General features: G+C 35.3%; 4 protein-coding genes across 12 annotated transcripts; 1 reads left to right on the top strand and 3 right to left on the bottom strand.

Annotated features, from left to right (window-relative positions):
- Positions 1-217: 217 nt before the first annotated feature.
- On the bottom strand, positions 218-3,135 carry LOC111594063. 6 transcript variants are annotated; one of them, XM_023307192.1, is made up of 6 exons: positions 3,039-3,135; positions 2,784-2,868; positions 1,899-2,086; positions 1,323-1,611; positions 1,022-1,234; positions 218-952 (listed from the first exon to the last, which is right to left on the bottom strand). In XM_023307192.1, the coding sequence occupies exons 3-6, from the start codon at positions 2,084-2,086 to the stop codon at positions 656-658; spliced, it is 987 nt and encodes a 328-aa protein (XP_023162960.1). In that variant the 5' UTR covers positions 2,784-2,868; positions 3,039-3,135; the 3' UTR covers positions 218-655. The 6 variants fall into 6 exon arrangements, with proteins under 6 accessions (XP_023162960.1, XP_023162961.1, XP_023162962.1 ...); XM_023307193.1 differs by having other exon boundaries at positions 2,784-2,839; positions 3,039-3,126; XM_023307194.1 differs by lacking the exon at positions 1,899-2,086 and having other exon boundaries at positions 3,039-3,133.
- A 467-nt stretch (positions 3,136-3,602) lies between these two features.
- Positions 3,603-6,099, top strand: LOC111594069 (trimeric intracellular cation channel type 1B.1). Of its 4 annotated transcripts, none has more exons than XM_023307203.1 (4): positions 3,603-3,718; positions 4,754-5,074; positions 5,161-5,433; positions 5,492-6,099. In XM_023307203.1, exons 2-4 carry the CDS (start codon positions 4,797-4,799, stop codon positions 5,769-5,771), a joined length of 831 nt encoding a protein of 276 aa, XP_023162971.1. In that variant the 5' UTR covers positions 3,603-3,718; positions 4,754-4,796; the 3' UTR covers positions 5,772-6,099. The 4 variants fall into 4 exon arrangements, with proteins under 4 accessions (XP_023162971.1, XP_023162970.1, XP_023162973.1 ...); XM_023307202.1 differs by having other exon boundaries at positions 3,634-3,722; XM_023307205.1 differs by lacking the exon at positions 3,603-3,718 and adding an exon at positions 4,200-4,279.
- A 481-nt stretch (positions 6,100-6,580) lies between these two features.
- Positions 6,581-8,816, bottom strand: LOC111594072 (negative elongation factor D). The gene is made up of 5 exons (XM_023307211.1): positions 8,652-8,816; positions 7,844-8,556; positions 7,327-7,773; positions 6,762-7,243; positions 6,581-6,695 (listed from the first exon to the last, which is right to left on the bottom strand). Exons 1-5 carry the CDS (start codon positions 8,712-8,714, stop codon positions 6,664-6,666), a joined length of 1,737 nt encoding a protein of 578 aa, XP_023162979.1. The 5' UTR covers positions 8,715-8,816; the 3' UTR covers positions 6,581-6,663.
- A 430-nt stretch (positions 8,817-9,246) lies between these two features.
- LOC111594054 (probable phospholipid-transporting ATPase IF) lies at positions 9,247-13,918 on the bottom strand. Its single transcript, XM_023307172.2, has 8 exons — positions 13,811-13,918; positions 13,441-13,739; positions 13,257-13,382; positions 12,155-12,710; positions 11,355-11,769; positions 10,704-11,295; positions 9,809-10,619; positions 9,247-9,749 (listed from the first exon to the last, which is right to left on the bottom strand). Exons 2-8 carry the CDS (start codon positions 13,640-13,642, stop codon positions 9,275-9,277), a joined length of 3,177 nt encoding a protein of 1,058 aa, XP_023162940.2. The 5' UTR covers positions 13,643-13,739; positions 13,811-13,918; the 3' UTR covers positions 9,247-9,274.
- Between the last annotated feature and the right edge of the window lie 2,459 nt (positions 13,919-16,377).

Here is a 16,377-nt window from a genome sequence, read left to right as displayed (position 1 = left end):
TGTTTTTTCTTCATATATTTATTTTTAGTTTGTACTTATCGTATGCAACAGGAGTCGTTTTCAAAGGAACTTCGTTTATGGGTATATGCATGTACATATACATATGTGTTTAGGTAGAGTAAGATATATGCATGTATGATATGATAGCAAATGTGAATAAGCGATAAGTCTTTATGACATTCAGTAATATTTTGAAGAAATATTGAAAAAGCATCAGTAGAAAAATGCGTTCACTTTATTTACAGGCAAATATACATGTATGTATAAAAGTATCAAATATTGATATAATACATATCTCGAGTGTGTGCGTTTGTGGAGGAAGTGCTAAATGTAAATTAACAATTTGATTTCGCTAGTTTCTCGATTTTTGAGATTTGACAAAAATTTGTGCGTTTGCATAAATTCGATATATTAAATTTTGAATATTATTATTATTAAATGGAATACTTGATCACGGTTATTTTGCACTGGCGATTTGTGCGTATGTACAAACTACTAAGCATATAATCCTCTGATCCGGAAAAGAATGTACAAGTTTGTTCATACATACATATAAAAATATTTGAGCAATTTTGTAAATGCTTACATTCTTAAGCTACATACATTCGCATATGTACGTGCATATGCACCGTTTGTTTTATTTCTAAATCTACATCTATGATATTGTACAGTCGCAGCACATGAGGGAATAATAAAGACATTTAACCACCTTTTCATCATTGTCATCGTAAGGTGCCATTAATTTTGCATCATGTTTCTCCGTAACTTTAGGTCCATCCAATTGATCCATTTCCTGGCTAGCAATGACCTTTTTCGATTTTTTACGTTTGTTTTTGTGCATCAGCTCGGAGCAGTTGCGCTGGTGCACCATTTCATCAATCCATTCAAAATTTGTAGATATCTGAGTTCTATTAAAACTTGAAATACTTTCAATCGAATTTATATCATCCTGCTTAAAGAAACAATAGGAATGATTATGTTTACGTTTGGTCACATCGTAATTAAAATGATTCAAGTTAACCTGATTATTGTTATGGTTTCTGTGTGTGCTTTTGTGAGGTGAACTGTTATTGACAGCTATCTGGTTGTGAGCTTTTCGATTGGCTAAAGGAGATGAATTCGTTGTTATTGATGCTGTCGTCCCGGCTGAACTATTTAGTATGACGGCCGATGCTGATAAATTAGTTTCGCCGAGCGATGGCACCTTAGGCAAATCATCGGGATTTAAAATATGCTATTGTAGATAAAATACAAATTAAACTCTAGTACATACATATATATATATATATGTATATATATATATAACCACAATCACTACTTACTAAATCAAGAATTTCAACTGTTGTTACAACAATTGGGGAAGCCATTGCTGTGGTTGAGGGTGTCAACGGAGCCAGCTCCGATAGTGGACTATTTAAATTTGGTGTTATTGCCGCGACTGGAGTTGTTGGCAATGTGGCGCATTCTGATACTGCTATTGCGTCGTCTGGGTTCGTTATATAATTGCGATTCAGTGAATCGCTTTTTACACTCTTCACAAGCGTCGAAGACATGGCGCCCAGCAGAGCCAATGATGATGATGTCGAAGGACCGTTGATTTCTGGAGAGGGCCTAAAGGAATGTGATAATGATAAACGTTACAAATATATTAAATTTATATTAACATCTTAACATATAATATAATTTACAAAATTTAGGATATATAGATCCTTCACACAGTAAAAAAAATAAAATATACGCTTGTTAAAACATTGAAATATGGCTTCGTTGCTGATATTATATATATTAGCTGAATACATATATAATTGTGAGAGTATGTGCCATATAATGTTGTGGACTAGCTAATCTTTTGACTTAAAGTAGAACGTAGGAAGCGGTGGGGTGGTTTATATACTCACAAGTCAATTAGTTCAGTTTGGGCCTTGCTGCCGCCCAAGCTCCACACCTCGTTTTTCTTTTGGGTGGGCGAATACGAGATGTGTTTGTTTGTAGAACTCAATCGACCTTTCGGATGGCTTTTTCGTCCTGGTATCCACAATATGCGTAAACCAGACGATTTGCTTTTCTTAGATGAATTGGAAGCCATCTGAAAATCAACGCCCCATTTCAAATATTACATACAAACAAGCACAGACGAACATACACATGCATTCGTGTTCATTCACAAATATCCAGAGGTACCCCTAGATGCTTTTTCCATTTGGGGAATTTATATGCCCATCGATCCAAACAATTGTTACAATTCACCCTTACTAAGCTCTTATGATAACTTACAGCTTTCTATACTATTGTTGAACGTACTGATAGTGTATATGACAAAACAAACACATACACATATATCAATATGTTTGTAAGTATATGCATGCGTGTCACTGCTGATGTTTAGTTATTAACAAACAGAAGATAGCGTTAATGATGTACACATTTGCAAGCATAAATGGCAATATCTTAATTGCCTAGGGTTATCTCTGATTAAGCCATCTTACATTACGTTATCCTTCACCTAAATTCCCTTGTTAATACGCCCCAACTGCTGCGACCTTAAATTTGCAAATCAGTTTCACCAAATAAGCCAAGATCCACAATAAGTGCGTATGTGTGCATGCGTGCCTATGCGAGTGTGTAAGTCAATGGATGTGATACAAATATCCACATGTGTGTATGTAAATATATATACATGTTGGTTTTGTACAAATAAACATTACGACGAGTCAAAAGCTTGCTTTTGATTTTCTTTTGTAAATATGAGCAGCGTTGTAAAATAAACTGTAAATGACACTTACCTTATTGTTGTGAGACCCTTATATTATCGTTAATGGCAATATAATAATCTGCACCACTTTTTGTACAAACAATAAATGTGTATGTCTGCATATATATATATATATATATATATATATATATATATATATAAAGAAAATAAATAAATAAATATATATATATATATATATATATATATATATATATATATATATATATATATATAAATATATTGTTTCTATAAGCTGTATGTATGAAACGTATGTGGATTTGTTTACAAATTATGCCGATATACTATCTTGTTTGGACGGATTTATTTAATATGAGTTCGCTGAAGTATTGGAAGTTTTAATTAGAATTTGTAAAAACACAAAAAAATACAGTAAGTTAGTGATGTCAACATTAAAAATTTTGATAATCGAGTCATCGAAGTACCGATTATACCAGCTTCTCGCACCTATCGATAGTTTGAAGAAAATTTAACTTGTTTCTTTCTAGTCGGTTCATGATAAGCACAAGAGATATCCAAGAAACAATGTGACCGACTAACTGCAAAATAATTTAAACAAATATTTAGTATAGATCGGACAGGAGCATTCCATTTCTAAATAAGAACTTGCCACAGTAAATAAAAACATATATAAAAATGATATGAAATATATATTGGCAAATGCAATTTGTCTTACATACATACGCAAACGCAATAATTAGGAGTTGTAGAGTAAACTTCGAATTATGACACAATTTTATTAGCTTTCTAATCAGCTATTTACACATACATGAATATAAATAGTTCGTTTGTTTCTCTGAAGAACTCACAGATTCTAAATATATAACGTATTCCCAAGAGCGACGTCGAATTATCGAATCAACATGAGCATGTAATATACGGGCCAGCTTCGAGCCCAGTCTCCCCGTGTTCGTGCTGCACTGAGCAATCCGTTGTTCGCGTGTAGACGTAGGTAATTTATAGAATTATTTTGAATATTCTTTTAATTGTATGTGGATCACATACATACATATTTAACTACATAATTATATATAAATAATTTAAATAAATAGTGCGCATATTGCTAGCCAGTTTTGATTAAGAGGTTATGTATACCAGATTCCTTAAGGAGCTGCGACCGGAAACGCGTGTGGGGAGTAAAACGTAACATATTTTGCTTGTATTCATTTATTTCACAACCATACATGAATGCCCACATACACATACATCTCCTAACTTTCGTTCGAAAACAGTCAACGCCAGTGAACGATGTGTACATGTACACACATACACCCACTCACAAGAGATACGTAAAAACGCATGAGCTGGCGAACGACTAGACTGTCAAACGGACGGACTCGCACGGGGACCCGGTGCACGCCTCTTTCAGCCCTCGCCGTTTACTCGGCGAAATTTATTTTTGGAGCTCTGGCATAGCAGCGACATTTTTATTTAGACTTAGAATTTGTTTTTATGTTTTTCGACATTAACATACAATTCGACAACTTCTACATCTCTCAGCATCGCGGCGTGAGTGCGGGTTCAAAGAGCTTTAATTTGAATTTACAATAGAAAGTGTAAGAAATCAGAGCAAACGCATTCGATATCGGTCTATATATATTTACGTACATACCTTCAGATATACATACATATATTTAGATAATATATGTACATCATCATATATCTTTACATAGGCATTTTTCGTATGCCACAAAATATTTCATACAGAATTAAAAATGTCTTCGTTCTAATTGCAAAGTGCAAATTGTCGCTCGAATTTGCCTATGATTATATAACTTTTATATAAACATAAAAATTAAATAACAAAAATACCAGTTGTAAATAAAAACATTAAATAAAAAACTATTAATTTTAAAAACGCACCAAACATTTTATAGAATTTTCTGTCTTGTTTCTTTTTGTGCGGTAATCCGGTAGTTTTTTACCTTTCGAAAAGCTCAACAAATGATGATATTTTTCATGATATATTTTTCTGCCACATAGGGAATATTATCCGTGAAGGCAGGATACAAGATCAGCTGTGATCATGGACCCGGAAGCGTTTTTGGATGTGGCCAATCAGGTCATCAAGCTAAAAATGTTTCCGTTCTTTGATATCGCGCACAGTTTACTTGCCGCGCTGGCCGTGCGCGAGGATTTGGGCGCCAATGCTCAGGCATTTTCCCGGAAGCACCCGCTAGCATGTTGGCTGTCCACAATGCTGGTAATATTCGCGGGCGGCATGGTGGCCAATGGATTGCTTGGGGAGCCTATATTGGCACCATTGAAGAACACCGGACAGCTCCTTGTGGGCACATCTGTGTGGTTAGTTAACTATGCAATCACATATGTACATACATATATACATACATATATATATATATATATATATATATATCTAATTATCGCAGGTATATAGTATTTTATACACCATTTGATATTGGATACAAAGTAGCCAAATTCTTGCCTGTGAAAATTGTGGCCAGTGCCATGAAGGAAATATATCGCGCAAAGAAAGTTTACGACGGAGTGGGACATGCGGCCAAACTGTATCCAAATGCCTGGATAATCATGATCATAATTGGCACTCTGAAGGGCAATGGCGCTGGCTTCACAAAGCTAATCGAGCGGCTTATAAGAGGTGCATGGACACCGACAGCAATGGAATTCATGCAGCCATCCTTGTAAACGAATCAATCTTAATTTTTTGTATAAACTAATTGTTTGTCTTTTTGTTTTCAGCTATACGAAAGCGTCTTTGCTGGCCTCTATCATATTTGTGCTTGATAAAAAGACCGATTGGATCTCAGCGCCACATGCCTTAGTCTACTTTGGCATTGTCATCTTTCTGGTGTACTTTAAGCTTTCTTCTATCTTGCTGGGCATACACGATCCGTTCCTACCACTGGAGAATCTGTGTTGTGCAATCTTCTTTGGTGGCATATGGGATAGTTTGGCCAAGATTTTGGGACGTGGCCAAGCCAAGGATGGCGATAGTAAAGACGTTAAGAAAAGCAATTAAATCATTTAAAAGTTAGCTCAAAATTTGCATAAGCTGCCAACCAAAGCTTCAACTCAATTGATATCGAACGAACTTTTATTTACGTAATTGTCCCATAAGTCTACTAATTGTACAAGATTCGATGATCAAAATCAAATTCAGTCATAACCAGCAAATGGGTGTGTCTGCTTATGCCTGACTCTGATTTTAACATATTTAACTTTTTTCTATCTTTGTTTTAATTTGTAAAATATGTAGGAACATTTAACTGTGTGAACTTAAGGTTCATTTAATATTTTTGTCGTGTTTTGTTTTAATGATGACTGAAAAATTCAACATAGTACGACGATTAATTTATTTTACGTTTTATGTCTGCAGTTTAATGAAATTTGGACTGCATTACTCAGAAGTACATTATAAAAGTGTCTAAGTCATAAACCAAACATTATTAATAGTTTTTTTGGCCAATCATTTAGATGCACATACATATATATTTTGTGAAATATTACATTTGCTTGTCTGTATATATATTCAAGCTGGACATACTTTTAAAAGAGTTCATCACTGATATATATATGTACATCCACAATCGGACTATTTAGTATATAATTATATGTAAACGCGTATTCATACGATTAAACGTATTTTGTATCAGTTACTAATGATCATTGGTTGCAATAAATCTATGTGACTTATTTTTGTATTGTTGATTTTACTTTTTATCGATCCGAGTGAGGCAGAGAGAGAGAGAGAGAGAGAGAGAGATAGAAAGTGAAAAAGACCGTGTCAAAATAAAAAATCCGTATAATAAAAATAGGAAAGTTGAAAACTGGACTTTACTGATATACATATACATGAATATTGACTTAAAAGCTAAAAAAATTTTTTACTTAAATTGCTAATTAATTGTCGGCTATACAGTTATAAAATGCGCCTTACAGTGCACTGAAAAAGAGAAGATAATACAGACTAAAATATATACACGAAAATACAGTTTTTGAAATGACTCACCAATAAATTCCGAAACGGGATCGTTGTCGCCCTCGCCGCGCATTGTACCCGTAATCTCCTCGTTCTCAACCATTGGCAGGAAGAGCTGCACAAACTCGGCCGAGTAGGGATGCGTTATGGTTTCTAAAACTTCGGTAACGAAATATCGAATTAACGAAATGTCTGTGTCTTCGATTGCACAACATTGCTTGATGTATCGTAGCACAGGTACAACACAACCGCGTGTCAACAAATTAACCATTCGGTCCAATATCATTTTCTTCATTTCAAGTTGCACAAGTATCTCCAATTCATCCTGCTTGGACTCGAATAAACGGATAAGTAGAAAAAGAATTTGCTGCTGCAATGTTGGATGGACTCCAGCAACCTCATCCAGCACTGCCAAATGTGTGGGGCAGCTATCTGTAGATAGTTTAAAATATGATGGTTCCATTACAACATTTTCTATCCATCGGATTACACCGACACCAACAACTGGATACCTATATACACAGGAAAAGAAGGAAAGAATAGTAAATATATACATATTAATTTATGCTTCTATAGTCAAGAGTAAAATCCCTACTTGATGCAATTGTAAAGCGTCTGTAACTCCGCAATGAGTTCAGTGGACCCTTGGTCTACATTGCATATAGCGTGTGCCTTTTCTATTGCTTGAATCGTGCTCTTCAGTTCGTCTTTGTTTAAAGTTCTTTCGGTCATGGGTCTCTTCTTCGCTGGCTGGTCAATAACGGAAGAGGCATATGCCAACAAGAAAATATATTTGGGCTTGTGTTCCGGATTAATTTTGACACCAGAACGGAAGAGCGCATCGACTAATAGTTCCAAAAACTGCGGATTCCGTATCAGATCTATTGGCGGTGGATCTGAGCCCGAATAATTACGAAATAGCACGGTAATATCCGCCGGATTCAACGTATTTCGGGTTAACATTGAGGTAAGAGCCTGACACGCCTGCGGATATACCGCCGATCCATTCAGTGCCATTGTAATGGGTGTTACGTTCTGGTTGCTAAAAATATATGAAAAAAAATAAGTTACAAAAGTGACATGCATTAGATTCAATATATACTTATGTATACTTCTGTAATGCGTATTTGATGATTTCCTGGGACAAGCGTTTCATATTGAAGCCACCCTTCTGCTCCTGACTAAGCACTTGAATCAACACCTGCGAATAAACATACGTGTGCTGGCCGTGGCAGACCATGCGTGCACACTCTTGAATGGCGCCATGCACATCGTCGGGATTATTTAGAAATTTAACAATCGAAGTTTTGAGAACGCGAGAAAACACTTCAATTTGCTGGGCGGCTGTTGAGATTGATGTGATTTCACTTTGGAACCCAGCATCTGATATCAGTTTTATAGTGAAGTTAAGCATCAAGCAGTCTGGATATTCTTCAGCGAGACGATATATTAGTGATCGCCACGTATAATGATCAATCATTTCTGTAAGCCAGTCCGGCGTCTCGCCCTCCTCAGTAAATATGGTGTCTGCTTTTTTTGGATCAAAGGATTTTAGAATCATCTCCTTTAAATGGTTTTCTACCATTGCCTGGACTTCAGTAACTTTAACACCTGCTAAAATCAGCCACTCGGCCAGTAGATTTGCCATTTGCGCTACCGCTTTGTAGTTTTCAGATAACATCGATATCACTTCCTCTGGGGAGCCGCCGGATTGGAAGTAGCGTTTGAGCTGTGTGAAAATTCCTGGTTCCATTATGTAGTCGGGCGTTAGAAATTTTTCGAGACATTCTTGTATTGTTTTCTGCGGATTGTCTTCGTGCAGCTCCTTGATTTAGAAACAAGTGTGTAAAAGCAAACAAGTATGTTGTTTTGATTGGATTGCTTTGGTATGGTGTAGACATAAACGTCAAAATTGTTTACCTCGGCACCTGACTGTTGTTTTGTGCGGCCTTGCCAGCCGGAATCATCGTATTCGACTTCCATTGCTAATCTATACACAATTTATCTAATTTTTAATTTTTTAGCTATATTATTATTATTTTTTATTTCCCTGATACATGTACAAAATAAATCGATGCATTGTTAATACCGATACCGATGAATAACCATTCGATATATTTCTAGGCAATCGTTTTTAAAGTTAGTACTTAAGGTTCTTTGGTTCGCTAACAAACAGAGCAAAAAAATTGTAATAATGACATAATAATTATACTTTAATAATAATAAAAAGTAAATAAATTTTTCAGGTACATTGCCGATACAAAATACTAATATATTTGCAGCCCTGACGCTTTGCCAACACACGGCAATCGTGTGTTTAATTTTACTGCACAGCTGTACTTATTCAAACGCTATGCAGTGCTGATACGATTTTATCAAATAATTGCCCCGACATATCGATATTCTTTTTCCGCTTCAATTTAAATATGAAATTAAATACAATCCAATTTGACTAATAATACTTTTTATTGTACGGTATTATATAAAAACGTTGCAAATAGCATGTAGACGTCTTGGGAAACCACGATTTAAAAATTACTAATCTATTTTGACTTGGAGCGATCTAAGAACATGTCGTTAATAGCTCTCATTACAAAGTCAGGCAACAAGCATGCCACTGTACAAATAATAATATATAGCCACATGGAAGGCGAAGTCAAAAACATATTGTACACATGGTATAAGGTACTGCTACTATCCAAATTGTAAAGGTAAGTGCTTAATATAAATGCAAAAATCGATGCAATAATAAACGCAAAGTTAAGGTAACTCATGTAGTGTGAAACTAGCAATACCTTCAAATTACCAACAATCACGAGTACCATTATAAGCATAGTTCCAAAAGTTGAAAAATCTGCAGTTTGTCCCTGTTTAAAGACGACATTACAGTCATATAAAACAGCATAGGCAAAGAAGAAAATAGTGAGAGTTTGAAAGACACCATTTAGAATCCATATTACAAATGCTTTCCATGAGGCCAGCTTGTTGTGGGCAATTCCTTTGTACAAAGTCGGGAATCTGATATCCAAATATAATTATGAAATTCCATATATTAGGTATTATCGCATTTAACTCACCTTAGCAATGTGCTCTCACTGTAATGCTTGTCGGAAATGGCCAAATATGTAAAGCTGAAGGATATGTAAATAATATCAAATAGCCATAAGAACAGTTCGTTATAGACAGACGTCGCCGAATACAAGTCGTATACTTGAAAAAGTGCCATGCAACCAGTGATAATTATATTCTTATAGCAGTAGAAAAGCACCATAAACGCCAATCGTTCATTGTTGTAATGACCATGCACTAGCAGCAGACGCTGCAGCATAAAGAACTTGGCAATGGCATAATCAGCACTACGGGCTGCCTGTTTGCCCTCTACACCGGATATGCCAATGCCAATGTGGGCTTCTTGGATCATGGACACATCATTGGCCCCATCGCCAACGGCTGCTGTAATATGCTTGCCCGACTTCTTTATAAGCAAAACTATTTCGCTCTTCTGTAGGGGACTCAGACGACAGCATAGCACGGCCTTGCATTTGAGTGCCACATCAGCGAATTGTTCCGGCAGCTTCAGCAATAGTACAGATACCGTTATACCATCAATGACCAGACACGTGGGTTTCGATATAAGCGATGCAATGTCAAGTTCGATCTGATTCAAACGGTTTTGCAGCTCTTCACGCTCGGTTATGTTGATAAGGAAGTGCACATTGGCTATTTGCGGTATATGTTTACAGGCCATGCCAATGGAGAATGCTGTTTCCACTTTATCCCCCGTAAGGACCCAAATCTTCAGGCCTGCTTCTTGCAGGGAAATTAATGTTTTGTCAACATCGTCCTGAAGTGCATCCTCCAATGCTGTAGCGCCAAGCAGATCGTAATCTGAAGTACAAAATAATACAAATGCTAATTTCCGATGTCGGTAGTTTTATATATGTAATTCGAAACATATATTTTAACACTTACCCACTTCGATTGTCTCGTAACATGCTGCAAGAAGTTTATTTCGATCTGTGATTTGAATGTTGATATCTTTACATGATGTAACGAATCTGGCATATTCCTCTTCAGTTAGGCGTCGTTTGGCAACGGCTAGGGTCCTAAGACCCTCCTTGGCATAGTCCACTATTTGGGCATCCGTTAGGGCAGTGGAAAATGTTGGCTTGCAGCGTGGCAGTATGGCAGCTTCAGCGCCTTTACTATATAGCCAGATAATACCCATCTCATCCCGAACAATAATGCTCATGCGTTTCCTCTCCGAGCTAAACTCGAGCACATGAAGGCGTTCGTAGTGTGCGACGCCATAATTTCGACCGCCGAATATTCGGGTGAGATACATAGAGTTGCAGTTGGTACCCTGGAAAATCAATCCCAATTTAGCGCATCCCTCAAGTATGGCCTTTTCATCTGGACTAGATGCTTGATATCTGTCAATAATGTCTGAAGTTATCAGGCTCTCTTGATTCGATGGAGTTTCGGTTGAGTTATCATCAGAGCTAGTTATAACTTCCACTGTATGACACAGGGCCAACGCCTCAAAAAAGTTATTCACATTGGTCTGAGGATTAACAGATTCGATTAACACTGATAATAAGTTTAGGACTCAGTGTTACTTACATCTGTTGCGCAAAGTTCGTAGCTCTCGTCTGTATTGGGGCAATATAGTTGGTTGTTTTGTAGAAGGTAGTTATGTCCATTTACGTAGCACTTGAGAAACAACATTTGATTTTTGGTGAGAGTTCCAGTTTTATCTGAAAATAATATGTTTATCTGACCCAGATCTTCATTCAAATTGGATGCATTCACTCCACACGGTTGATTGGTCTCCTCATCGTATAAATTCAAATCGGATCTCATAAATAGAGCGCCAAAAACTCGATATAATTCGATATTCATATACATTGAAATCGGCACCATATAGTTGAATAAAATCAGAAATGACAGAAAATCTTCAAAGATTTGCCAGATCGCATTATAGTTAATAGGGGGTCCCAAATAGTATAGAGTTGGATAAACTTCGGCTGATTTTTGCCTAAAAATAAATATACATATACTATCGATGCTTACACAAAAATTCTGCTCTTGAATTGCTTCAGTATATAATTGACAATATGAAACAAGCTGATTAATCGAATCATGGTATTATTGACTGAGGGAAGGACTGCTTATTTTGAATGGGCTCAGGGTATAAAAAATTATATGTATTGTAAAGTCTTAGTTGTCCCTAGTGAATTTTTTTTAACAAAAGGGTTACTGTTAGAAGAATAACCAGTTTCTTAAAAATGCGCTGAGTACTATTAGTCAAACAGTCAAAATTGATATGCCATTGACCATTGATCATATATCATTGACACTTTACAAGAAGAACCTACTCTATCTGAGCGAGTAAGTTTTCAATAAATTGTATATACGCTTACCGTTCGAAAAGGTAGAGTATAAAGACAACAACTACCATTCCTACAATCAGAGCTATAATGAATTTGTTGATGTAGAGCTCACTGGACGCTGATTTGTTGCCAGTATAGCGGCTGTTCAATTGAAGTTTTGTGAGCATTCCTGTGTAAATGGCACAGCCGACAACACGCTCTGGCCCACGAATGCGTACACCACGCAATAGGATATTTTCGATTGTTAATGGTATAGATTCTGGCTTATCTTCACCATCTGCATTCGCTTCTATGCGTCCATTGAACTTGTAGAGATCTGGCGTTGAGGGCTCACAGACGATACAACCTAAGTGCTTAACATCGTCGTTCACATTGTAAGTGTAGTTAGTTGGAGCAAAGATCGGCTTCAGATTCGTTTCGCCATCCAAGTTCGCCGTGTTGACAAAGCACATGTTCTCTGCTGAAGACGAGTGAAGCAATACCAGATCGCATGGAACATAAGTCGTACTAGTCACTACCACAAGATCGCCTGGTACAACGTATTCCGAATCTATACACTGTTCCTTTCCATTGCGTATAACGGCTACTGTAGCATGGAAAAACAAAGTTAAAGTGCTCTAGTCAGAAGAGTTTGACTCTGAGATACCCGGAAGCTTCTACATATGTGTACATATGTACATATACATACATATACAAGCACACACATGCTTTACGAGCAGTCAATCAGTACAATTCTAATTTAGGGAATATTTCAGAGCTTAACTATGACAAAGCCGAAATCCCTACTTGAAATTTGAATATGTTTTTTAAGTCGGGTATCTGGTATCCAAAATCAAAAACAAAATCAAAATTATTCAAAATGTGTGTGTTTTCCGCCAATATATATGTAAACGTTATGATTTCGAATTAAACTCAAAAGATCGCTGAGAAGAAAATGGAATGAGTTATCGATAAAAATAGATATTTTTGCACGGCCATTAAAATTCAAAAATATATATTTAAACAGCGAAATTTTAAGTTTTTGTAGTTGACGGTCAGACCAAAAAACAGACGGACATGGCTAACATATAGTATATAGCCACCAACATATAGTATAAGTCTTATCTAGAAGTTGCTTAAGAAATATTCGAACCTTTGGCTGTATTAACAATCTTATCATTTTGTGACCGCCAATAATCCTCGATACCTTCCTTCAGTGCGGTCACTATCATAACGAACAACAGCGGTAGCAGCGATGTTAGTGGAGATATAGTATCATCTACATTAGAATTGAAGTTATGTATATTAGTTATATCAGTCATGATTATCTGACATACTAACGAAGAATGATATAATAGTAATTAGCAGAAAGTAAAAGTAGACGGCGCGTCGGAACTGTTCGTAAAAGTTCAAGGGAATAAAGGTTAACCAGGTGTACTTGGTCGTTCGTACGCGGTTGAAGGGCAATCTCTTTTGCTGATTCGGAGTGCCAATTGTTATGCGTAACGGTTCTTTCTCTTTGCTACTGGATCGCAACATTATTGAAATATTCTTTGTTTTTGGCTCACTCTTGAAATTGGCTTTTTGATGGATTATGGGTAACACACGAGTGTTATCTTGCAATGCTAAACTTCGACTGAAATTAGTCAAGAATGTTCTTATTTAATCGGAATGTATAACGTACTCTCGTTTCTGAGCGATACGAACCGTTGAAAACAAGTAGAGGAATGACCGACATAGGAGCTATTTAGTTAGTTTCAGTTCGATATTCAAATATCCCGTTGACAAGAGAGATTAATTGCTTAAATACTCTTAACCGCCATCACACTATAATTATTGCAGTTACACTACAAACAACTGTCATTAGAACAATACACCAGTTATGTAATCATTATTTCAGATTAACATCGGCTTAGATTAGATATAGCTTGTTAATAATAACATAATACAATAACAAGGTATATTTCTTAACTCGAAGTGTTTTGTGCTTATTACTAACTTTTATATTGTTTATAGATGGTACGATATACGTATTGTGAGAAAGGCACGAAAGTTTTTGAGCATCTACATCATCCTCAGCACAATTGTAGAATATTTTGTAGCTTTGGAGAAAGATGGTTTTTGGTTACCCATAGACAGATACTTGAGCTAGCACTTAAGGATTTCGCTATAAAACTATTCAGATAAATATTAAAAGTGCATTTTATATCGTCCGAAGTTGATTCATTTCATGTTCATGGTAATATATATAAGAAGAAGCTTAAACTTAATTCATGTCGTTGACAAATTTTTTCTATGTCGAGATATACAAGTAGTAAAGAAATATTAAAAGGAGAAAGTGCCTATCCTATAAAACATACTTTTTTATCAATCGTAGTAGCTCTATATATAAGTATCATTAATCAAAAACAATCACCGTTAAAAAATATATATATCTTAAAATTCCATTTACACAATTCACAAATAAATAATTAGACCCTCAGCAGAGGTATTTCCATTTCTAGCCTATATAAGATAAATACCGCTGTCTAAAGGCCCAACATAAGATAATATTGCTGACTCATCTAACTAGAGTATTCGACTGGTCGTACACGAATGTGTGAAATATCACAAACCAACAGGAATAATTGTAAGCTAAAATAGTAGACTGTTGTAAGCCCGTTTTCGATCCAACAACAACTATATTTATTCAAATATCATTGCTTACAAGTAATCTATCCAGCTTTGGTTATCGTTGCTCTAAATCGACGTGTGCAAGTCTAGTTTCAGATTGGGATCAATCACGACAAACACTTTGAAAATATTTTAATATTTTATTGCTTTCATTGAATGTATTCTATAATGCACTTTCATGTATTACTTACTTTCGAATTTTATACCATAAGTGTTAAATTAGTATATATGTATGCATGTGCCTAATATGTTATATGATAATATGATATATAAATGGTCGAATGGTAATTTTTTAAAGAATTTATTTATTTTAATTTTACATTACATTGACTTATACTTAAAAAGGAGTTATTTTGGAGACAAAAGGGTTACTCAGCAGTCTGTCAACAGGAATCCTTTTAGTTTCGACATTGTAAATGTTCGTCGAAGTAGTAAGCAATTAATCATATATGTTTGTAAATTATCTATATATAATGAATATTCGACCAGGCGGGCGAACGTCTCGACGGAATATCGTAAATTCGAGTTGATATCAACAAGTCAAAAATGTTCAATAGCATCTGGCTGGTTGCTTGACTCCTTTAAAAAGGTTTCAATGTTGTTTAGTTAAACACTTTTGTTAAGTAAATAATAGAGCTTTGGGGCTATATGAGACATCTGAAAATATGAAATAACTATGCTTAAACGTGCTTAATTGGTTATGTGTGCTTTTTACTTATGCTAAAGTCTACCTAATAAAATTAAATATACCAGATATTGTGAGCTTCGAGATATTAATTAAGGTATGGAAGTGTCGGAATAAAGCTTTCATGTATTAATAAAGTGAATACCCTTATACTTATATTGTTACACTTATACTTATTGTTAATTCATAAGTCTCAAGAAGATTTGGAATTCAGTCCATAATAAATATAATTGAATAAGATAAAGATCTCTAGAAAATATTTTAAGGTGAAAAAGAAGAAGGAAAAGCATAGGCAGTTAGACGTATGTGTTAGCAAATGAAGTCAAAAAGTTGAGTGCTGGGTATTTATTTAGCAATTTTAGTAAAATTAAAATTTTCTTCATATTTTTTTGGAAAATGTTAGGATCGAAAATGTTAGAATCTTTTGATTTTAAAGTATTTATGAAGTTATTTACTGTTTTTCTGTCACGTATAATGATAAAAATAATGAATGTATATTGTCCGATTTGGTAGATCGATAGAAGAGGTAAAAAGTATTTTAGTTGTTAACAACAAAACTAGAATATGAAATTTTTGGCCAATTCTTAGAATTATCTGTACTAACATAATTGTAAAAGTGCTTAATTTTTTTTTGTTAAATTGATTTGCTCCTTTGGGTGTAGATATCTCTTTTAATCATCAATTTGTTGATAATGTTAGCAGTACATCCGAACTGTAGAAGAACAGTTTTATCCGATTTTCCACGTCCATAATAGGCGTAGATATATTTTTTTGTATTACATTGTCCAAGAGAGTATATATTCCAAATTTAAAGTCTCAAGCACTTTATACACAATATATAGCTTTTCTGACATACTCGATTCAGTATTTTCCGATTTGCCACGTCCCAGGTGGGTACCCACGAGTATATATTCCA

Source organism: Drosophila hydei, unplaced genomic scaffold, assembly GCF_003285905.1.
Source record: "Drosophila hydei strain 15085-1641.00,03,60 unplaced genomic scaffold, DhydRS2 tig00000383-arrow-arrow-pilon, whole genome shotgun sequence".
Classification (NCBI taxonomy): domain Eukaryota; kingdom Metazoa; phylum Arthropoda; class Insecta; order Diptera; family Drosophilidae; genus Drosophila; species Drosophila hydei.
Note: the sequence above shows the minus strand (reverse complement) of the source record. Positions and strands in the feature narration are given on the sequence as shown.